Source organism: Chrysochloris asiatica, unplaced genomic scaffold (assembly GCF_000296735.1).
Source record: "Chrysochloris asiatica unplaced genomic scaffold, ChrAsi1.0 scaffold00008, whole genome shotgun sequence".
NCBI classification, from domain to species: Eukaryota; Metazoa; Chordata; class Mammalia; order Afrosoricida; family Chrysochloridae; genus Chrysochloris; species Chrysochloris asiatica.
In genome coordinates, this window is record NW_006408526.1 from 8552360 (window position 1) to 8577801 (window position 25442).

At 38.3% G+C, this 25442-nt stretch overlaps 1 protein-coding gene across 1 annotated transcript in view; it reads left to right on the forward strand.

Annotated features, from left to right (window-relative positions):
- The window catches only part of ARHGAP42 (Rho GTPase activating protein 42), a 387979-nt gene extending 371422 nt beyond the window's left edge, over positions 1–16557 (forward strand). Inside the window, exons 22-24 of the mRNA XM_006833754.1 lie at positions 377–439; positions 16197–16276; positions 16469–16557. Coding sequence (XP_006833817.1) covers positions 377–439; positions 16197–16276; positions 16469–16557 — 232 coding nt within the window. The remainder of the gene's footprint in view (positions 1–376; positions 440–16196; positions 16277–16468) is intronic.
- The last annotated feature ends 8885 nt before the right edge of the window (positions 16558–25442 follow it).

The following is a 25442-nucleotide window of genomic DNA, read 5'->3' on the forward strand; positions in this document are numbered from 1 at the left end:
GATTCTTTGATTTTTTTCCCTTGTGGCTGCACAAGACTCAATAGCATGCTGCTGAGAGCACAATAGGGAGAAAATGTTCTTTTTACTACTCGCACTGTTTTCTGAGGTAGACAGGATGAGGACAGTAAGCTCCACATGGGATGGTAGCGACAGGCTCATTACAGTCTGATATCCTGTGAGCTGGAAACTAGAGTTAAATCTCTTCCACATAAGAATCTCTTAAAACCATTAAAAATCAGGTCTAATTTTGGCAAAGGGTTTTAATGAATCAAGTTTTTGTTTTGTTTAGCTGATAACCATGAATTTTGCCCTGAGCTAAATGGTTTTCTGACTGATTTAATGAAACTTGAATTTTTAAAATTATTTTTTTTTTCAGAGTGGCAGAAAAAGCCCAGCTGTTTGAAAACGTTGGTTCAATTAAGCCAGTTTCTTCTGGGCGGTAAGTTCCCAAAATCTCAAGTGAATTTAAAAAATAAATAGCTGTGACATTGTTGACTTGACCTGGCAAGTTGCCTTTGACAGTTATGCTGATGGTCAGATACACATACCCTGACTCTCACGTGTTATTTTCTGGAGAGAACATCATGTCTGTAAGCTACATTTAGATTCTCAGGTTAGCATCAGGACTATCTCATCTTTTCTAAAAGACCAAAGTTATGTTAACACTTTGCATTTTTTGGGTAATATTCAAAAGGATGCATTCATAACTTTAATAAGTCATTTAATTTTTTTCTTGAATCATTTTCATGAATATCAGTTCAAAATTATAGCTATTCTTTTTTAAAACTTTTTTTATTGTAGTTTGGTTGAACATTTACAGAGCAAACTGGTTATCCATTCAATAATTCATGCACATTTTGTCTTGTGACATTGATTGCAAAACTCCTTTAAATGAAATAGTACTTCTCCCCTGAGTTCCCTTCTTTCCTGCCTTTGGAGCTTGATTTGGGGCACATGCTGCCGTTTTCATCTCTATGGTTGTTTGCACTGAGAAGAGCATTCCTCCCTGGGGTCATTATTCACTTTATAGGCCTATCTGTTGTTGGACTGAAAGGTGAGCCCAAGTTCCAAACTTGAAAGGTGTCTAAGGGCCACAGTCTCAAAGTTTCCATAAGTCAGAGAAGTAAGTCTAGTTTATTATATGATTTTGAATTTTGTTCTACTTTTTCTGTCTCCCACTGTGTCCAGGCCCTTCTGTTGTGATATGATCAGAGTGGTTCACAGTGGTAGATGGACACCATCTAGTTCTTGTAGTTTTAGGGTAGTAGAAATTGTGGGTTATGTGATTCCTTAGTCCTCTGGACTAATTCCTACCTTAAGTCTTTGATTCTCTTCACTTTTCTTTGTTCTAGATGGGGAGAAACCAAAACCGCATTTTAGATGGCCACTAGCAAGCTTTGTTTTTAAATTTTGTTTTAATTTTAAAACATTTTATTGAGGTAAAATTTACATCATATAAAATTAACCATTTTAAAGCAAACAATTTTGTGGCATTTAATACAGTCACAATGTTGTGAAACTACTACGTCTATCTAGTTCCAGAATATTTCCATAACATCCATCAAAAACAATCCCCATCCCCACTAAGTAGGCACTCCTCATTCCTGTTGCTTTTCCCTTCCCACCAATTCTCTGCAACCACCAATCTACCATCTGTTTCCATGGGTTTACCTATTCTGGATACTTCATGTAAATGGAGGCTTATAAAATGTGTCCTTTTGTGCCTGTCTTCTTTCACTTAGTGTGAAGTTTTTGAGGTTCATCCTCATTGTAGCACATACCAGTACCTCATTCCTTTTTATGGGTATATGCATATTATCCTATTGTATGTCTATACCACAATTTGTCTATCCATTTATCTCTTGATGAAGATTTGGGCTTTTTCCACTTTTTTCATAATGTGAATGGTGCTGCTATAACATGTGAGTGGGGAGCGTGGTGACCATAGGATAAGCACTGAACTGTGAACCACAGGTGGGTGGTTAGAGCCCACCAGCCTCTCCACAGGAGAAAGAGGAGGTTCTCTTCTGTTTCAAAGGTTCATGGCCTCAGAAAGGTTGACATGAGTAGGAACCTACTTCATGGCGCTAGCAAGTTTTTAAGACTCCAGTCTTAAAAGTAGGATGTGGAACGTTGTCTTTATGGATTATGTTATGCCAATTGACCTAGATGTCCTCAAAGACTATGATCCTAAGTCCCCAAGTCCAGCAACTCATTACCCCAAGGCATTTGGGTATGGCTAATACGTTTTTAGAAGTTTGACTCCTATATGCTCTACTGTGTCACTGGATATATTTGCAGCACATACAAATACATACATAGAAATATCCTCTGCGAAATCTATATATGAAGTCCTGGTGTGATGCTGTGGATTAATGTACCAGACTGCAAAGTTGTTTGAACTGTAAGATCAGCAGTTCAAGCTGCTGCTTGGAAACCCTATGCAGGGTCGGTATGGGTAGGAACCGACTCAGCAGCACTTAACAGCAACAACAACAAACTTATGTATAGGACTCTTGGTATGGTGTTGTAGGATCAGCACTGGACTGCAAACCACAAGGTCAGCAGTTCAAACCCACTAGCTGCTCTTTGGAAACCCAACACAGGGTCACTTTGAGTTGGAACTGACTCGACAGTACTTAACAACTTACAAGAAAACCTATATATACTGGTGGGTGTACTTCCATTCACCTTTCCATATCTGTTCAGCTTGAATGCCTGTTACATATCTACCTATGATATTGCAGATATTGTTTTTTTTACTAGTATTGCAGGGTTGTGTGTGTAATAGTATCTGCATTCGTTGTCTTTTACTTGTGTGCACCTCTTAGTGTTTTCCTTTGCCTTGGTCTTGTCATAGTGCCCTCACCCTTATTATATATTGCCTTGCCTTTTACCCAAGCTAATATATGTCTACTCACCAGCTGTTCCTTGGAAACCTTAAATTGGGTAGCTGTGAGTCGGAACCAACTCGACAGGACTTAACCATAGCAAATTATCTAATTAGTGATTTACTCTCCTTTTCTCTGTCATACCAAGTAACTAACAAAAAATGTTTCTTTGTAAACCTTGTCTTGACTTTTCATAGTTGTTGCTGTTGTTATGTGCTGTGGAGTCGGTTCCAACTCATAGCGATCCTGTACAGGGTTTCCGAGGCTATAAATCTTTAAGGGAGCAGAAAGCCTCATCTTTCTCCCATGGAACAGCTGGTAGTTTCGAACTGCTGATCTTGCGGTTCACAGTCCACTTAGTAGCCACTACGCTACCAGAGCTCCTTTTTTATAGTAGTGGTCTTATATAATATCTGTCCTTATGTGATTGACAAATTTCACTCCGCATAATGTCCTCCAGGTTCATCCATGTTAATGAGGGGTTACTCGGATTCTTTGTTACTCTTTAATGTTGCATAGTATTCTATTGAATGTATGGACCATCGTTCATTTGCCATTTCATCCTTTAATGGCCACTTAGGTTGTTTCCATCTTTTTGCCATTGTGAATCATGCTGTGATGAACAGCGATGTGCATATATCTAGTTGTGTCACAACTCTTTTCTAATATATGCCATTAATTCACAGTCCTGGTGTGGCGCTGTGGGTTAATGCACCAGACTGCAAAGTTGTTTGAACTGCAAGGTCGGTAGTTCAAGCTCACCAGCTGCTCCTTGGAAACCCTGTACAGGGTCGCTATGGGTCAGAATCGATTCGATGGTACTTCACAACAACAACAATACCAGTAATAGGATTGCTGGATCATACAGTGTTTCTATTTCAAATTGTTTAAGGAAGCACAATGTTGTTTTCCACAGTGGTTGTACCATTTTACACATTTGTCAGCAGTTTAAGAGAGTTCCAATCTCTCCACAAAACTATGACTATTCTTAAGGACTGTTGAAGTGTGGTAGAGCTAATTGACTATACTACTTCATTCACTGGTTCCTGATTTTTACCTTCCGGTCCCTTGTTAAAAGGATATGAGTTGTTACATCATGCTGCTATTATTGTACCTGCTTCTAAAGTTTCTGTTTTTCTCTTCTACAAATGAATACTTCTAAACTACAGTGGACTATGGTTTTTAATTTGAATGCATCTAAAGTAATGGAATTTTATAAGGATAGGTTTCTGTATCTCTCTCTCTTTTTTACTTCCATTGATGACAGATAGAAGGTATTCAGTAATTTTTTTTTCTTAAAAAAGCATATAAAAGATACCAAACCTTAATTTTTCCTTTAGATGTAGTGAAGAATTTTTAAGCCACAGATAAGCAAAGTATTACTGTATAGTTCTTTAAAAAATTATTGAATTCTATTATGTTTTTCAACTTTACAAAAGTATTTGGATTTATTATGGAAGTGTTTAGTTCACACCGACACAGTATTGGCCCATTACTAGGGTTAATGGTGGCCTTGAAACTCTTCTTGGTTTGCCCACAGCTAGTAAAGATCCTGTTCTGTTAGTTGGGTTTTGTGTTTTTGAACTACACAGTATATGGCTACTTTGACATCTTACTAGTACTAAGTTCAATGGTTCTTACTTACATAGCAGATTCCAAAGCTTTTGCCTGTCCCTTACCTCTGCTTTCAGCATCTCCTTCTGTTTTATCAAGAAAAAATTAAGCAGCCCGCATGTGAGAGCAAACACCATTTTTCTGAGTTTCTATCATTTTTTTAAACTTGAATGTAAGGGATTTAAGGAGTTCTGGTGTGATGCTGTAGGACAAACACAGAACTGTTAACCACAAGGTGGGCATTTCAAATCAACCAGCTGCTCCTCAGAAGCCCTATACAGGGTCTCTGTGAGTTGGAACCAACTCAGAATAGCAACAAAACAGCAAAAAATTAAGGAAGCCCTAGTGACTAGAGGAGCTCTGGTAGCGTAGTGGTTACGAATCGGGCTGTGAACCTGAAGGTCAGCAGTTCGAAACTACCAGCTGCTCCGCGGGAGAAAGATGAGGCGATCTGCTCCCGTAAAGATTTACAGCCTCGGAAACCCTATTCAGGGTCGCTATGGGTCGAAACCGACTCAACGGCACTTAACAACAACAACAGTGACTCAGTGATTAAACACCCAACTGCTCATCAGGAGTTGGTGGTTAGAACCTATGAAGAGTGCCCTTAGGAGAATGATCTGGTGACCTGCTACCGTAAATATTGTTTTAAAAGAGTGAAACCAAACACATTGCCATTCAGTCAGTCCCAACTCAGAGTTCAGCCTAGAGCTCTGTCTCCTGTAAGCTCTATGAGTCAACAATTGATTTCATCAGTACCTAACAATAACGCTTCTGGGAAGTATTTGTCCTTCAGTTCGGTTGAATTCATCCACTAGGTGGAGCCCTTTTATTAGGAAGGCCTAACGTGACTGAATTAAGAACTCAAATGTTATATTCAAAGAGGGAGTGCCATGGTGTTTTAAACAGACAACAAAACTTATTAATGAAGTAAATCTGAAAACTGTCTTAGAACGTACACTCAGATGTTCAACAAGTAACCTACACATTTGTAATATGCTCTTATATTCTAAACACTCTAATAAATCAACTTCTCATGAGTTGTCAGCATAAATTTAGAGTTTATTCAGTGGTACATTGATGGTTATAGTCTCTCTTATCAGCCAGCCCAGAAAATTGTCAGAGCTTGTCACTGAGGGCAGGCATAGTGGAATATGAATGGACTTCAGGGTACAACAAACTCATGTTCAGATTCTTATTCTACCATTTCCTAGTTTTATAACCATAATTTACATTTTGGAAATCTGTTTTCTTTATAAAAATGAAGTTCATAATTTCTGGTGTTTTGCCAAATGCTGTATGCATCCATAATTATGTATGTAAAGTACACAGTTTTTAAATAATGAACTTAATGTGTTTAAAGCTCAGCACATAGTCTCTACAATAATAATGATTTTGATGATGATGATTATTAAAACTGCTTGCCTCAGGCTTTCATGCCTCTAATATATATATGAATATCACCTGATGCTCTTTTGCACCAATAAATGCAACTGAGCAACAGATAGACATCAAGGTCATTCCCTTGATTAATCTCACTGATTCCTACATTGCCCATTTCATAGTCTCTTTAGGCTATCAGGGTTACCATTGATTTGAACCTTGAAGGATGTTGGAACCAGTAGAGGTAATAGGAAGAAAGGTCATGGTTGTGAAAGAGACCAGTTGGGGGATTTTAGTGGGTTGCCTTGAACAATAGCAAAGTAATGCCTTTGGGAGTCTCTGAAAGGTGTCTGGGGTCACTGAATAATGAGATGCACCTTAACAGATAAGTCAAGAGACTTCGTACTGGAGGTTGTGAAGGAAGAGAACAGTTCATCATTTAGGGTGGAATTGATGAGATGTGGAAGACCTTAATTAGAACAGTGGTAAATGGATGAGAAGATAGAAGATTTTTATGGATCCGATAAAGATTGAACAACTGCCTTGATACTAGGAGTTAGAGACAGTGAAAAAAGACTCTAAGTCTTTGAGACTGTAGGTCAAAGAATGATAATCTAGCTTGTAGTCTCAAGTTATGAATACATAGAGGAGAGCAAAAGTTGGAAGCGTCTAAGGTACATCAAGAGGTAATTGGAAATATACAGCTGGAACCTCAGTGATGAGATATCATGGAGTTTAATGACGCTTGATCAACTTCTACACTCTGTGGATTAAGGCCAAAGTACCCAGTGATGCGGCTTATTGAGTAAGAGAGGAAAAATAGCTGATCTTTAGGGAATGATTTTATTTAAATTGTTGCAAAGGAGAGCCTGAAAGAGTCATCAGAAAAATAAGCCATGGACAAGAGTGATGGAAGCTGCAAAAGAATCAAGAGATTGGGAGACATCACTGATTTGGCCCCAAAGATATCATTGGGAATCTTTATGAAAGGAGATTTTGTAGAGTGGAAGGGACCACTCTACAGAGTGGCTTCACCTGTAAGAACTGTTAAAATAAAAATTCCTGCGTTTTTTTACTGACTCTATAAACTAGAATGCCTGGGAAACCTTCATCTCTGACAACCTCCATCTCTGATAACCTCCCTATGTGAATTTTTTTGTCCTAAATGATTTTTTTTTTTAATTCTATAGTATCTGCCATCACCCTAAGCAGACATTGGTTATTTCCAGTTGCTTTATTTCATCTGTGGAATGCTTTCAAAAGCCTAATGTACCATCTCTTGTTATGCTCTGTCTCAACAATATAAAGGCATGTGAAATTGTTGAATTAGTGTATATTCTGCTGTGTGTTCAAAGGGATGTCCAAAAGTTTATGGAAAAAGAATTAAAAGATAATGGAATTTTCCCATGAACTTTTAAAAGAATCTTTGTATTCTCAGTAACATCAAAAATAAAATATCTAGAATCTATAAATATATATGTTGTTGTTATGTGCCGTGGAGTTGGTTCTGACTCATAGTGACCCTGTACAGGGTTTCCGAGGTTGTAAATCTTTATGGGAGCAGAAAGCCTCTCTTTCTCCCACGGAACAGCTGGTAGTTTCAAACTGCTGATCCTGAGGTTCACAGCCTGATTTGTAACCACTACGGTAATACATAGATGTGTGAAAAACATGACTTTTACAGGCTTCACCTTGATCTTAGAGGGGAAATTCACTTTAAAGCAGACACAAGCAAGCTACACAAACATCTACTGAAGGTTGAATTGCTAATTTATTGAGATAATACATATAAAGACATAAACTATTTAGCCCAGTGCCTGACTCATCATAAGCACTCCTGTAGTCTTAATTGAAATCCTGGTGTGGCACTGTAGGATAAGCACTGGACTGCTAACCACAAGGTCAGCACTTCAAGCCCACCAGTAGCTTCTCAGAAACTCTATATCGGGTTACTATGAGTTGGAATCCACTTAACAGCACTTAATCCCACCAACAACAACAATAAACTAAAACAGTAAATAAGAACCATTGTCATTTCATCAAAAGAACTCTGGTGGCACAGTGTTAAATGCTCAGCTGGTAATCATAAGGTCAGAGGTTCGAACTCAGCAGCTATACTGTGGAAGAACACTATGACAGTCAACCTCTCTAAAGATTGTAGCAATGAAAATCACATGGGGCAGGTGCTTCTACTCTGTCCTTAGAAACAGTGTGAATCAGAGTCAACTCAACAGTAATTGCGTGGTGAATAATTTCATCAAGTAAACAAAGCATTTTGGTGCACAACCTTCTAATCTCCTTTCTTTCAGTAGTTCTCAAAACCCCTTTATAGAGCTCAATCATTGATAGCCTGAAGGAGCTTTCAGTTTACATGCGCTGTGTCTATAGGTGTTTACTGTATTACAAATAGAAACTGAAATGAAAAGGAAGTGTTATTTATTGGCATTGGTAGCATAGTAGTTACAAGTCAGGTTGCTAACCTGAAGGCCAGCAGTTCAAAACTACCAGCCATTCCATTGGGGAAAGATAAGACTTTCTGCTCCCGTAAAGATTTACAACCTCAGAAACCCTATGCAGGGTCACTTTGAGTTGGAACCGACTCCACCGCACACCACCATCATCACCACCATTGGCACTGTAAGATAAGCATTAGACTGTTAACTGCTCAGCAGTTCAAATCCCAACAACTACTCCCTGGAAACTCTATACAGGGTTGATATGATCAGAACCGATTCAACAGCGCTTAACAACAACATTATCTGTTAATACCTATTAGGTTTATTCATTTAAAATATGAACAACAAGCCATATATGCTAGCAAGTAACACATTTTTAATAAATGGCATTTTACAAAAAAAAATATTAAAAAGTGGCATTGTGTTACATTTGGGTAAACCTTTTTCTATCTGGCTTTGTAGAAAATAATTGAATTCTCATGGCTTCCAGTAGTCGTCAGAGCAATGACCTCATACATCATGCAGCCTCTAAAACTCAACTCTTGTACAGTGAATAAGAATTTTGAGTTACAGTGTTGGAGACAAATAATAAAGTACCATTTACTGCTAGAAGAACAAACAAATCTATGTTGTAAGAAGCACAGCCAGTATTCTCCTTAGAAACCAGGATGGCTAGATTTCATCTCTCATAGTTCAGACATATTATCAGAAGGGACCAGTCCCTGGAGAAGGACATTATGCTAGGTCAAGTGGAGGATCAACAAAAAAGAGGCAGACCCTCAATGCAATAGATTTGCACAGAGGCAGCAGCAGTGGACTCAAACTTAACAACACTTGTGAGGATGGTGCAGTACAGGACAGTGTTTTGTTGTGCACAAGTCTGCTATGAGTCAGAACCAAGTCCATGGCACCTAACAACAACAACAACACCAAAACTCAGCTATACACTAGTGACAATATGGATGTAAAAAAAGGCAAAACACATATAATATTATTATAAATATAGTTTTGGCCTGGCTGACCCCCTGAAAGGGTCACAAATAACCTGCCACCTCTAGTAGTAGGCAGGGCCATTAACTATACTTTGAGAACCACTGATCCACGATAAGAACACAGAAGAGGAACCACTTCGAGTGGTGCTTATTGTACCCTGTATTGACCCTACCATGATGTCCAGCACAGAGTAAATGAAGAAAATATACCTTTTTTTTTTTTTTTTTTATACACATGAAAAATATATATTCGTTTAAGTGTCCAACAGGCACATTTTGCAAGCCAGCCTCCTGCCCACAGGCACACTGCTGTTTCAGTTCATGGGCTGCTGCTCTGGTTCTGTTCCTCTAGCCATTCAGGGTTGGTCTGCTTGTCTTTTCAATTGAGAATGCCCCAACTCAGAAGGTTCTGTGTGGGACTCAGGATTCTACCAAAGGCCCCATACTCCACCAAGGCTTAACAAAAAGCCTGTTTCCCAGGGTACATTGTTGTCCCCTTTTAGATACGATGTTGAAGATGGACTTTGCAAGATTTTCTGTAATCATCTTCCCCAATATTCCTTTCTATCCCACTTAAATGTTTATATTACACTAGTAGCCGGTGGGAACCCAATATCCACAAAACAATCAGGCACCTTAACATTAGAAAATAGACACTTTTAAAAACCTAAAAAAGATCTTTTGATATTTACTTTTTGCTTTGGTTCTAGTGGAGTTGAATCATTTTCCCTTGATGTTGCTGTTGTTGTTGTTGTTGTTGTTGTTAAGTGCCGTCAAGTCGGTTCTAACCCATAGCAACCTTATACAGGGTTTCCGAGGCTGGAAATCTTTACGGGAGTAGAAAGCCTCATCTTTCTCCCGCGGAGCAGCTGTTACTTTCAAACTGGTGACCTTGTGGTTCACAGCCCGATTCGTAACCACTACGCTACCAGAGCTCTTTTAATTTACACATCAGTTGCATGGAAGATATTTAGTACTGACGCATCTAGTGCCTATGTGAGCAGCCAAGTTAGAAACAGGCAGTGCTTATTGATAATAACTATGAAAAGAGTATATTTTAAGACATTTCCTACTAGTGTCCAAGAAGCAAGTTTAGAGTATTGACAAGCTGACATGGGTAATTTGGGAGACTTTTTGTTTGGTGTTATAGGATAAGCACTGGACCGGTAACCACAAGGTCAGCAGTTCAAACATACTAGCCACTCTCAAAAACCCTATATAGGGTCATTATGAGTCAGAGCCAACTTGATAGCACACAACAGCCATGAACAGATCTGTATGGAAAATCTTTGTCGTACATGCGGATATTGTTTCATTGTCTTGTGTTGTTTTGCACATTATTTGCTTTTTGTTGTTGCTAAGTGCCATGGAGTCGAGTTCCGACTCATAGCAACCCTGTACAGGGTTTCCAAGGAGCAGCTGATGAGTTAGAACTGCCGGCCTTAACGGCCCAAACCGACATTACAGTTTACCACATTAACCGGCAACGCCACACCAGAAGTCCACATTATTTGCAGTTACTGCTTAATACTTCATTCTACTGGTATACATGATGTTATAGGATAAACACTCAACCTGAAGGACACTTTGAACTGCAGTGTGTATGGTTTAAACTCAGAAGCCACACCTCGGAAACCCTATGCATGGTTACTCTGAGTCGGAACCGACTCGATGGCACTTAATAACAACATACATTTTTATGTATGTAGAAATATATATGTTCACTTACTCCTATCTGTTCTTCTTGCCCTTCTGCCTTATATCCACTTGTAGGTCAACGTTTGTTATTATTGATCATGCAGGATTGTGTATGCAATTAAATATCATAAATAAATTAAAGGAGCCTTGGTGGCACAGTGGTTAAGCACTCAGTGGCTAACTGAAAATTTAGTGGTTCAATCCCACCCCCACTGCATAAGACAAAAGAACTGGTAATGTGTTTTCTGTAGAGATTACAGCCTAGCGAACCCATGAGGCAGTTCTGTCAGTTCCATAAGGTCATCATAAGTTGGGATCAACTCAGTGGCACACAATAACAACATATAAATCTAATTTATCAAATCCCTTACTGAGTCCTGGTATGGCACCATTGGATAAGTTCTCGACCTCAAGGTTGCTGTGAACCTCAAGATTGAAGGTTCAAACTCATCAGCCACTGTTCAGGAACCCTATACAGGGTCTCTAGGAGTTGGAACCGACTGGACGGTACTTAACAACAACAACTGAACACTTAGATTGTTGGGATTATTTTCCTTTTATGTACAGTACTGCTTTGACTTATTGGTAACTAGATCTGTGTGCGCTCCTTCCAGAAGTAATAAAACTCAGTAGTCTACACAATGTGTGTATGCATGTGTGTATATCATTGTCAATGTTGATTTGGTGAGGCTTTGATTTCCCTTATTATCAAGATACCCATTGCCATCAGGTTAGTCCCGACTCAGTGACTTTGTCAGTGGTGGTAGTGGTGATGATTGTGTGCTATTCTGTTGGTTCTGAATCATAGTGACCCTGTATAGAGTTTCCAAGTTATGAATCTTTACAGGAGCAGAAAGTCTCATCTATCTCCCAAGGAGAGGCTGGTGGATTTGAACTGCTGTTGACCTTGCAGTCAACAGCCCAACGCATAACCCACTACACCACCAGGGCTCCTCCTGTCAAGATACCAAGAGTGAATTTTTCACACTGATCCTCTCAGCGCTATGTACATCTACTCATGAGCATTAGAGGTCATTTAGAATTAGGAATGAGACTGTGTACAGATCATCTTCCTGGTGATAAGAGAGGGGAAAAAATGTCTTTCAGGACTGTGCATGTCATTATATTACTCTCTACTCTCACATGCAGTAAGAAGCAAGATTTTAAAAATCCATTTCTCAGGGACGTTAGAACCTTCTGAAGAAAGACACAATAGGTGACAGTGTTATTTTCACATCCTCTTCACTAGACCAAGGTAGTAACGGAGGAAGCATTAGCACCTGGAGAGAAAACGTCACTGTCACCGAAGTCCACATGAAATCATCAGAGCTCTCTGCAGAGTTAACACCTGCAGTTACAGATCTCAGTGGAGGAAAATGGTATCTGTATAGTCACGTGCAGAAAGGAACCTGGGGGTGCAGTGATTAAAGCACTCGGCTGCTAACCAGAAGGTTGGTGGTTTGAACCCACCAGCTTCTGCACAGGAGATTGATGTGACAGCATGCATCCATAAACATTTACAGCCTTGGAAACCCTATGGTCAGTGCCACACTGTCCTGTAAGATTACTGTGAGTGGAAACAGACTTGACAGCAATGGGTTTGGGTTCCAGTTAGTCACTGACAATTGAAAAGTTATGACAGATATTTTGTTCTGTTTGTTTTTACTTGTGATATAATTATCCTGCATGCCTCCTTTGCTCCCATCCTAATCCAGTCTCATAAAATGCTATAAGGAAAACATCCATATCTGAAATATTAAAGAGAATTAAATATTGAAGAGAATCTTAAAATGCAACTTCAAAAAAATTACATCAAAATAAGTGTTATGTCTTACATATCTTTAACCAAAGAAATAATTTTATTTCACTGACACAAAACAGTAAGATTTGGTGTTTCTTAAAATGCAGTGTTTTCTGTTAGAAAATTTAGTATTTTTGTTTTAAAAAAAAAAAAAAACTTCATATTTTTATAGAGAAGTAGCTCTGCTGTCTTCCTTTATGTCCTTGTTGTTATGTGCGGTTGAATCAGTTCCAACCCATAGCGACCCTTTATAGGGTTTCCAAGAACTTGCTGGTGAGCTTGAACCACTGACCTTGCAGTTCAAACCAACCTTACAGTCCAGCACATTAACCCACAGCACCACACCAGGACTCCTCAATTATACTATCATTCAATCAAATGATATCCTTGGCTAAAAGATTTATAGGAAAAAACTAGTATCGTTTCTTCTCAAGATGTCCATAGGCTGACTCTTAGAAGTCTCAGATAGCCTCTTCCTCCCCCCCACACACACGTGTGCATTCACGTGCACAGACAAGGAGCTCTTTATTGCAAGGCAGCTACTCTTCACGAGCCTCAATTCTTCCACAGACTGAGGTTTAGTGGGAGGTGGTAATCTGGTCAAACGTTCACTCCCAATCTGCCTAGTGAAATTCACCCCATATGAAACCAACTCTGGGGACAAGCCCAGAATTTTCTTCTGTAACCTTTCCAGCCTTCAGATTGCCCTTTGGGAAGGCCAGGCTAAATGACAGCACCTCCTTCTGGAAGTGTAGAGGTAAGCTGCGAGGTCTAGCTCCACTGAGGGAGAAGGAACCACGTTGGACTCACAGTGCGGTACTGATGCTTTGGCATAGTTGTAAAGGACAAATGACTCCTTGAAGTTTTCTGCTGGGACCTGGGAGAGAAGAGAGCAAGGTGCCTTGGGGTTTTTTTAAAGGTCTTATCATGTAGAAAAAGAACCTAGGGCATTTTCCCTCCCTTTCATCCATTCACCAGCAAATATTTCCTGCATTACTACTTGTCTTAGTTATCCAGTGCTGGTCGTTATCAAGTGGATGCCTTTAGCAAACAGGGTTTTGCTCTCTCACAGTTTGAGAGATTAGAAGTTCCAGTTCAGGACACTAGCATCTGTAGGTCCAGCATTCATTGGAGATCTCATTTGTCTTAGTCTTTCTCTGGATCTAGGACCTTCATAGTGCAGGGGCCCCAGGTCCAAAGGACACAATCTACTCCTGACTCATCTTTCTTGGTGGTTATGGTTGGTTGGTAATTATGTACCGTGGAGTTGGTTCTGACTAATAGCAAGCCTGTACAGGGTTTCTGAGGCTGTAAATTTTTATGAGAGAAGAAAGCCTTATCATTCTCCTGAGGAGAGAATGGTAGATTTGAACTGCTTACCTTACGGTTAGCAGCTCAACCCATAACCACTACCCTACCAGAACTCCTTTTAGTGGTTATACGTGGTTATGGGTCCCTCTTTATCCTGCTCTCTCCTTTTATTATCTCAAGATCCAGCTTGATTCTGTAGATTGCATTGGCCCCATTAGCATCATAGAAGTGAGGATTTACAACACGTAGGATAATTACATCAGTTAAAAACTGATCACATCATGGTGGAAACAATGATATTAGACATTAGTAATTCTCATCCTGAAGAATTGTGTCTTAACTGCTAACCCACTAAAAACCCAAGCCCTGCCAAATTGACACAAAACCATAGTTGTCACTAGTAAGCATCTGCAACCTTCCACGCACTGGGGATATAGTCAGACATGGGCTATATCTTGTTCTTAATTTCATGGAAGTTGCATTCTCGTTGGGGAGGAAGAGAAAATTATCACCCATAACAACAAAATAACAGATACTATAATAGCATACAGCATTAACCCAGAGGATAGGATACTTGCCTGGGCAGCTGTTTTAGATTGTGTGGTTGAGGAAGGCCGTGCTTTGACCTCATAGAATTTAATTATGAGTTTGAAGCACATAGCAGTGTGAACATCAAGAGTAATACATCTCATGTGGGGAGGTTGGGACCCTCCTACATTGCTGGGGGGAATGGCCTAACCATTCTAGAAAACAGTATGGCGCTTCCTCAGAAAGTTGGAAATAGAAATACTTTATCATCTAGCAATTCCTCTACTTGGTATTTACCCACAAAAAATACGAGCCATAACATGAGTATGCACACCAATGTTCATAGCAGCATTGTTTACAACAGCAAAAAGATGGAGACAGCCTAAGTACCCATCAATGGAAGAAGGCATTAACAAACTTTGGTACATACACACAATGGAATATTATGCTACCTTGAAGAATAACAAGAAAGCTGCAAGCCACTGCATAACATGGATGAACCTTGAGGACATTATGCTGAGTGAAATTAGTTAGTCACAAAAGAACAGATATTGCATAAGACCATTATTGTAAATGCTTAAGAAAAGATATCTATACTAAAATGGAAAAGAAAAAAATCCTTTGTTGGTTACCGGTGGGGGGTTTGGGGGAGGTCAATGGAGATGACAATAGAGCACAGGGTAAGGGGTAGACACATCATAGTTCAGGGTTGGGGAAGGCAATACATTTTTTTTTTTTAATAATGTATCTCATGCAGAGGGCTCAGCTAGGACAGCCATCCTGATTCATGAAGGAGTTTGCCCTTTCTAAGGAAAAGAAAGGGCCAATGTGGCTGGAGTGCAGTGGGTGAGCAGAGAGAAGTGCAAAAATAGGTAGCAGACATTAGCAGGCACCTGATCATGTACAGTTTGTAGGTCAGAGTAGAAAACTAGGGAAATAGCTTGATCTGATGAACCTGTTCAAAACCACCTTTTATTGATATGCAGAGAATAGATTGTAAGGGAGTCCTGGTGTGGTGCTGTGGGTTAATGTGCTGCCCTGCAAAGTTGATTTGAACCACAAGGTTGGTGATTCAAGCTCACCAGTCACTCCTCAGAAAGCCTATACAGGGTGCTTGGAAGTGACTTCAGGGCACTTAACAGCAACAAACAACAACAACAATTAAATAATGCTGTTGTTAAGTACTGTTGAGTCAGTTCTGAATCCTAGCAACCCAGGGTTTCTAAGGAACGTCTGATTCTTTAAAACCAGTCTCTATTTTAAGTCAGGCCTTGGGGACCATTGACTGGAAAGAAACACAAGAGTCTTGCTGTGCTAGGAATTTAGTTTCTTGATCTAGGTGCTGCCTGTACAAGTGTGTTCGGTTTCTGAAAAAAAATTTATGTACGCTTAAATGTTCACTCTCGATGAACCTTATACTCCACCCACAACTAAAAACTAATCACATTTTTATGACCAGTTTTATGTAAATATACTCGAGTTGAGTGTTGTGATTTTTATAAATTGTGTCTTACTCTTTCAGCCAAGCCAAAGCCATGTATTCCTGTAAAGCAGAGCACAGCCATGAGCTCTCGTTCCCACAGGGGGCAATATTTTCTAATGGTAAGTACCCCCATTCCCTTCCCCTGAGTCCATATTTATGGGGAAGAAGCATGGCTAGTGTGTTGGTAAAATCTGAAGTATCCCTAGTGGCTCAGCACTTATGCAATGATACGGATTTTTATTGGTTTGCTTATATGATTATTTGAAGTTAATAATGCCTGGGTGGCTTTTTTTTTTTTTTTCCTTTGCCAGTGTATCCATCGGTGGAACCAGGATGGTTAAAGGCAACTTATGAAGGCAAAACTGGACTAGTCCCAGAAAATTATGTTGTCTTCCTCTAACAGTATTTAGTGGATGGCAGTATCTTCATGGTATCCATGGTAACACATAAAAAGTGCTATGATTTTTATCTGACACAGATATGGGGATCAGCCCACTAAATGAAAACAGTCAGTTTCTATCAAGTTCTGTACCAGCAGACTATGTAGCCCTGTTAATGGAAAAAGGAAGAAGAAAAAATTTAAATTGCTGGCCATCCTCTTATTGGTTGGTTTCTTATTTAAAGATTTCTTGCCTTTTTCTTTCTGTCTGTCTTTTTAAATAGTATGTAACTGTACAATGTCTCTTCCATAACAACTGTAGAATCTGAAATATTGTATTAAGCACTGTATCCCAGAAATTTGGAAACTAGAAATGTGCTGTAAGAATTTTGAGATCTTTTACTGCTTGGCATTCTCTGAGGAACCTTGAAATTATTACTTTGAAATGTAATTTAAGCTGTTCATTTATTATTTTTTCCTTGAAAATATATTGCTTTTATATATGATTGTTTTGCTGGTCCTAAACATTTCAGAGAAATATGTCTTTTTTTTGATAATACTTTTATTTTTATTTGTTTTCTAAGTAGATGATATTATTCAAATGTAATAATGTATATCATGTCTATAAATGAATCCAAATTAGGTCATACACTGATGATACTATAAACATTCATCTAGCATTCATATATCTTCCATGAATTTGTTTTTGCTATTGTTAAGTGCCCTTAAGTTGGTTCTGACTCATAGTGAACCCTATATAGGGTTTCCAAGAAGTGGCTGATAGGTTTGAACCACCAGCCTCTGGGTTACCAGTCTAATGCATATCGTACAGCGGCACTCCAAGATTCCTCCATGGATTTAGAGCAGGTAAACTATTTCTGTAAAGGCCTGATAATAAATATTTCCAGCTTTGTGGGTCCTGTAGTCTCTGTCTCAATACTAAAGTGCAAACGCAGCTATATACAATACATAAACAATTGAGCATGGCTATGTTCCAATTAAACTTAATTTATGAACAGTGAAATTTGAATTTCATATAGTTTATATGAGGGTGAGTCAAAAATTATCCACACTCTGGCTGTAGAATTTATTTTAATCAACTTTTAGAAAAGACAAATACATCTTTTTTTTTTTTTTACATAATCACTTTGCTTTTCAATAAACTTTGTCCATCTGTCAACAAGCTTTTAGATTCCCTTATTAAAAAGTGTCTTATGCCGAACTGCAAGCCACGAATGAGTTGCTGTCTTCACTTCTTTATCAGAGGTGAATCTTCATCCTCAAAGGGTTGCTTTCAGAGGACAAAATAGGTGAAACTGTAATGGAGCACGATCAGGACTATATGGAGAATGCTTTAACACCTCAAAACAAAGTTTTTGCAGAGTGTCAACAGTGTGGGTAGGAATGTGCAGATGTGCATTGGCATGCAAGATTACAGCACCTTTGGTTAGCAGTGCTCTTCACTTAATCCGAAGTTAGGCTTCAGTTCTTCAGTAAACATCTCACTGTAATGAGCACTGTTGAGTGTTGAACTTTTTTCCTGATAGTGTTCCCAGAAAACTGTAAGTATCACTTTTCCAGTTGATGGTTGACTTTTGAACTTTTTCTTGCTGGGCGATTAATTATATTTCCATTCCATACTCTGCTATTTACTCTAAGGCTCGTAGTAATGAATTCATGTCTCATCACCAGTAACGATTTTTTTGAAGCAACTTAAACATTCTTTCGAGTATCAGTTCAAATTTTGTATGCAGGTGTTCAAATACATCTGTTTATGCTCTTTTTTGAGTTGTTTAAGGTACCGATTTTCCACAAACTTGTCGAAACCCAAGTTTGTCGTGGATTATTTCATAGGCAGAGCCATGACTGATTTGTAAATGCTTTGTCACATAATCCTCTGTCACTCATCTATTCGACAGAATCATTTCATGTGCACCCTCTATGTTTTATTCATCAGCCTAGGAAGTGGGTGGGCATTTTATTATAACCAGAGTGTGGATAATTTTTGACCCATCCTCTTGTGTGTCACAAAATATTATGTTTTTTTATGAAAAAGAAATCTATTTAAAAATATAAAAATAATTTTTAGTTCATGGGCCATACAAAAGCAGTGGGAAGTCACATTTGCCTCACATGCTATAGTTTGTTGACCCCTGGTTTAGACGAAGTATAAACTATTTTCATAATTTGCGTTATTTTTGCCACATTTTGTGATGTTTACATATAAATACTGATACATCCTATGTACACATCATCTACTCAGAGTATTCTATGGGCATCGCAAAAGAATAACTATACTCATACTACAGAAATGTGTTAGAAGTGAGAGTTAAGACTTCGTACTTTGGACATGTCATCAGAAGAAGCCAGTTTCTGGAGAAAGAAAGACACCATACTTGTTAAAGTGGATGGGTTGACACCGTGACTACAGTGATGACTCAAACACAGTACTGATTGTGAGGAAGGCACAAGACCGGGGAGCATTTCATTTTGATTGACATAGAGTCACTATGAGTTGAAGCTATGTCAACGTCACCTGACAGTGACAACAAAACAGTGTAAAAGTGTAGAATAAAATCACAAATTTCACATGTTACTCTACAAAGTGTGAGAGTACTTTATGGCTATCCAGTTTTGGTTTTTATGATGCTCTTCTACAAATGTTAGAGCTGCTGCTTCAAGACACGTGTAGGGAAGCTGCATCTTCTAAATCTAAAGCCTATGCTGATTTGAAACCAATGTTGACACAGGATTCTTAAATTGATTTTGAACCACAAAGTTAGAAGTTGTTTCATCATGTATTTTGTTGTTAAGTTCCATCGAGTTGGTCCCAACTCATAACAATCTTGTATAGGGTTTCCAAGAAGTGGCTGCTAAGTTTGAACCACTGACTTTGTGGTTAGCAATCCAGCACCTATGCTACCTATAGCATCATGCCAAGACTCCAGTTCATCAAGAAGCACAAGGTTAAAATATGTACATTCTTTTAGACCATTCATTTCAGAGCCTTTAAAGGAAATTTCATTGAATTTATTGAACACAGAAATCCGTGTTTACTACCCATTTTATAAATCACATCAGCATCTGGTCATGCAGCAACCATTATTTCTATTATAAATATGCATATGCAACAAAGAGCCTTTCTTCCCTTGAAGATTCAAAACACTACTAGTTACCTGCCACTGCCCTGGCCCACTTGTGAATGACGTGTTGCTCTTACTTTGGAGTTCCCCACTGTACAGATACTCAGGTATAGGCTTTGCAAGTCTCTTTTGATGTGGTATTATATCCTGTAATCTCAGTCTCATCTACTTCAAATGACTGTTTCCAAGGCAACATTAGGTTAAGTGATACACACAGACACAACTATGCCTCAAAACATTTATGCGTTTAAAATCTAAAAAGGAAATAATGAATTTGAATTTAAAAGTAAAGAGATTAATGGGCAGAGGGTCACAACCAGAAATAACTATCAGTGTATTGAAATAAAGGAATGAAAAATTCTGTTTAAAAATTAATGATGTAGTAGGGGAAAAAAAAATCTGATCAAGGTTTATCTTTTTCTTTTATCGCCTGCTGTTGTCCTCTCCTTCTTGTAACAATGACAGCCTAACTGATACCTTAGTTGCCCTCTGCTGGAACAGAAGGTAGACTTTCCAATGTGCCAGTTCCTCAGTCTATATGGCACCCTCAGCTTAAGCTCCCTTGTCATCATCTGGCATCCCATGAGATTAGAAGCTCTTAAAGCAACCTGGTTTTCTCTTCAACACCAGCTTGAGTCCAGTGATTCAAAATCTTAGTTCTCTTGCTGCTGCATAAAGAAATCTTAGCCTTTGTTTTATTTTAACACACACCACAGTGAGTGTCCCTGCCTTGGAGTTGCCTGTGAGCTAATTTCACTCATGCTCCATAAGGAAGTAAAGTTTTTGCTTTGTAGGACATGGGTATGAAGGCCAGTTTTCCTTCTTTCTAATGATGATACTTGTATTATGGTGGTACTCGCTGTACTCCCACTCCTGAAACAGACTACAAAAGTATTTGCTCAAGTTGTGCTTTTGTTTGACATTTTCATTCTGTAAATTTGTGAGGAGGATTCTTTTTCCTTTATTTTGATTATGTGTCTAAAAATTAGTTGTGTCTATATGCTGGAGACAAGCTAACTATTCTCATCACTGGAAGTAAGTTTCCTACTTAAAAGCGTCAAGAAAATCAGTCCATGTACACTAAATCAGGATGAATGTTAGCTACACAGGAAGGTAATGCTTCATCTTCATAGCTCTTTAAAGGCAGTGTAAAGATGCCAGAATTGTCATATCCTCCCCTTAGAAACACAGCAGCATGGGTCACTTCGTCACTGTTTATAATATAATCAATATGAAGATGAGCTTGATGAGCCTAAGTTAATTCTCTTGTATGTTAGGTGAAAATCCCTGAGTACAAAACATTTTATGCATGTAACAGATAATTCTTGTGTTTTACCATACGTACACCAACTTTGTAGAAACTAGTCAGTCAACTGAAGATTGTTTTATTCTGTTATATGTATATATCTGAAAAGTGAATTAATCTCTGTGTTCTTATGAAGTCCATGAAGTATGAGGAAGTGCCATTTTTCCTTGCTGGATGTGAGTGGTTTTGCTAGTTGCATTGGTTCTATGTGCTTTTATGATATGAATACGCATACCCAGGTTTCTCAACAGTGGTTCATGGCCTTTACAGGGATGGTAGTAAAAAAGTGAAAATGTACTTTCCATTCCCAACTAGGAAAATTAAAGTAACATGATACTTGTTTTAATCTTATTCTGTTAATGGATTTTAAATGCCATGGCAGGTCTTCTAAAGATCTGTTTTACATGGTAAACAAATCTGGTACTGTAATTCTGTGAGGATGGCACCCCGTTAATCTCTTCCAGGTGTGTGTCTGCTGTCAAAAGGATATCCCTCACATGGATGTTGGTTTAGAAGAATCCTTCCGAACCTTTCCTCACATAACCTCAATTTAAAGTATGCTCTCTGTTTGTTTATGCAGGATATATTCATTAACATTATACACCCTTATATGATTTATACTGTATTGACTACTTAGAGGCAGCTCATTTTAGGAACAGGTTGGTTTTATACTATATTTGTCATTTTCAACTGTTATCATGACTTAACATTATTGGGTGGGATCCTAAAGAATAAAAGCAAAAGCTTGACTTCTTTGGAACTTCTTTTCCTCTTTCTTAAGATGCCCCATTCAGGATGGAAATTTCTAGTCAGTCTTGCCTTCTACTATTTGTAACCTTCCAAACTTGAAACACTTTTCTGAAATGAGGCTAGACTTTCTGAACAGCCCTGTCCCCACCTGTCTCCTCTTTATCCACAGACTAATAGTCATTATTGATCAAGAATCCCATATTTTCTGAACACAATCACAGTCTCCATCCATTGTCACCATTTCCTCTGTGCTTCAAATGTGCATGTTCTACTTGGTTGTAATCTTGGGAAGACTTAAGCTTCTGGGTGACATGGATCTTGAAAGGGATAGATCAGTATCCTAATTTGGTATATAGGATTTTTCATTTTACATGGGCAGTTGCACTACCCCCTGTTGTAAATAATGAATTCCAAATAAGAATATTGATGGTATTTCACAAATGTTTTGAAAGAAAGCGATTCTGTGTACCCTAGACCAATATTTACAAGCCACTGTATGCTTTAGGGAATGCAATGTGTTGTCACTTTTCCCCAAGGAATCATGAGAGAGAGAGTTCAGAACGTCAACATTTTTTTAAGTACTGTAGGGAGAAATGTAATATGTGGCTTACTGACGCGTTCCAAAAAGCAGGGACAGTTTTTATTTATTACGTACTCTCCATCATCCTGTAATTACAGGGTCACTATGAGTTGGAACTCCATCATCCAAGATGCTGATGTCCAGAGCTATGAAGGAATTTATGTGTTGGAGGGTAGTGGGGATCAAGGAGACATCCAAGACCACGTTAGTTAGGTAACAACTTTATCTCTTTAGTACCATCGTCCATCACTCAGCAGTTTCCACGGCTTTTTCTCTTCCATGGTTAGAGAAGTCCAACCTTCTCTTTAATCGACTCATTGTCTTTTAGATTTAAAGTGCATTGTTCTGTATATGACTGCGTGTTCGAGCTTTTATACCATGTCTGTGTCCTCAGCCAATTTCTTTTCATAAAGAATAACTCTTCTCAGACTGGTATAAGAGAACTGCCTGCACATGGTTTATGCTTAAAATTCATACATGCCACCGCATGTTAAAGACTGATGTCAAGAATCTTCTTAAACTCTGAGATGAGACATTTGCAAATCAGGAGTTTGGCAGGGAAGATGACTGGGTTTTTAATTGAAAGTCTTATTTATCTACTGTTAAAATTTGAGGTACTGAGGTTTATATAGAAGTTGGACATTGAGATTTTATATTTCAGTACTAGGAGGATTTTTCCAGTTATTAGCATGACAGCTTAATAAGTATGATGATAACGAGTGTCAGTAAATTATACTGAATTTTTTGTTTATTTTATAATGTTTATGTATTTATCTGCACTTTGCATGTATGTATAAATGTGTATAAGCACACACATACACAGGCATGTAAATAACCTTGTATAATTCCTAATCTAAATTCTCCAATAATACTTTTAATGTATGTTTATACTGTATTCTAAATCCTTTAAATAAACTCTGTAAGCATATTTTAATTTTGTCTTTGTACTTGAAGACCCACTATGTGGGAGGACACTTGCTTTGAACTCATGAGGGAAAAAAAAAAGTTTCTAATACTGTGACTGGTCATTTTCAATGTGGCTGAGTAGAAAATCATAGAATAAGAACTTGCCCTGACAAATGTTGTTGATAAGTGCCGTCGAGTTGGTTCTGACCCATAGCAACTCCATATAGGATTTCTGAGGAGCAGCTGATGAGTTTGAACTGCCGACATTGCAGTTCAAATGGCTTTGCAGTCTGGTGCATTAACCCACAGCACCATACCAGGACTGCATCCTGACAAAAAGGCATCGTGAAAAATTAAGAAAATGTTAAAGCTTATTGTAATAATATAAGTGTATATATAAGGAGCTGTGGTAGCGTAGTGGCTACAAATCGGGCTATAATCTCAAGGTCAGCAATTCAAAACTACCAGCTGTTCCATGGGAGAAAGGTGAGGCTTTCTCCTCCTCTAAAGATTTACAGCCTTGGAAACCCTGTATAGGGTCGCTATGAGTTGGAACCGACTCCATAGCACATAACCACCATCATATAGAAGAAAGAGGTAAATAAGCAGTAAACAAAATACCAAATCTAGTAGGCTTACTTGAAAGCATAATATACATGTGCAAAAACTTACAAGTTTGCTACAGAAGAGTATCAGCTTACAATGTTCCTTTAGATTTCTTTGCTTTCTATAACCTTCCTGGTTAGTATTTGATTTCTAGCTAAGATTTTTCTTTTTGGTACCAAGGAAAGAAAATCATATTAATTTTGTATTGTTAAATGGATTATTATACTACAGTAAATCACCTTGGAAAAGTTAAGCCTTGTTGGTTAATGACAGGGTCTAGGGTATACAGCCTGGTCTGCTCAAATGGAATTTGGTTTTACTCAGTATCAGAGGAGAGGCAACTGTGATAGATTTGTGACACAAGATATGTTGAGAAAAAAAGGAGTAATTAGAATCGATTCCAATATGATTAAATTAAAAAGGATTATTTTAGGATCAATGCTAGAGATAGTTACAGGTAAGCTACTACTTTGAGAATATTCACTTAGAAAGAATTGACTTGGATGGAGCCCTTATAATAAGTATTTTAGAAATAATAAAAGCACACTAGCTCCAATGGAACAATTTGAGCAAAAACATAAATGACTATTGAATTAACCCTAAGCATGAAATAAACATCCATGAATCTATACTAATTTTAATATATGATTGGGAAAATGCTATTTATATAAATGAAGAATAAATGGGAGACAAAGGTTCATTCATCTTTAGAGAAGTACACCAACTCCTCATTTATCAACATGGTTAAGTTCCAAATATCAAATTTTTATTTGAAAATCAGCATTATGCAAGAATGGAGAATGACCATATCGTTACATAACTGCCTAATTACATCATTACATAACTGCTAAACCTCTGAGAATCATGCTCTAGCCAAGCTGACACATAGCCATCACAGCCAATTCTGCTACTCCTGCCTCACACCTCGGTGTTCATTGCTACCAGACATGCATCATTGATGTGCAAAGTAGATTTTTTTACTGTTCACATAAATGTGTTGGTAAAAAGATAGTCAATAAATTAGGATATGTATTTCAAATAATAATTGGAATTGAAGATACTCCTCTTTTCAGTAGCTGTAGCTTAACCCTCCTTTGAGGGCAAGCTAGACTTGTACAAAGTGACTCTTGTACAAAGAATGTTGTTGTTGTTCTGTGCCAAGGAGTCAGTTCCGACCCATAGCGACCCTGTTCAGGGTTTCAGAGGCTATAAATCTTTATGGGCACAGAAAGTCTCATCTTTCTTCTGCGGAACAGTTGGTAGTTTCGAACTGCTGACCTTAAGGTTCACAGCCCGATTTGGGACTTAGCAAACAGCATGCTAACCATGTGATGGTGGTTAACATCGTTGGTAACATGTGGCTATCATGTACTGCTTGGTGTAATGTGATGAGAACACTCCACCTCTATGGGATTCTTTTTTAAAACCTGTAACTCTTGTCTAATTGGAGCAACAGACAGCATCACATTGAATCTGGAGGACATTCTACAAGATTGATACTAGGTCAATACTCACGAGTGGGAGTGTCATGAAAAATAAAGTCTGAGTAACTGTCACAGACCAGATGAGACTGGGAGATTTAACAACCAAATGCAATGTGGTGGGTATCCTGAAA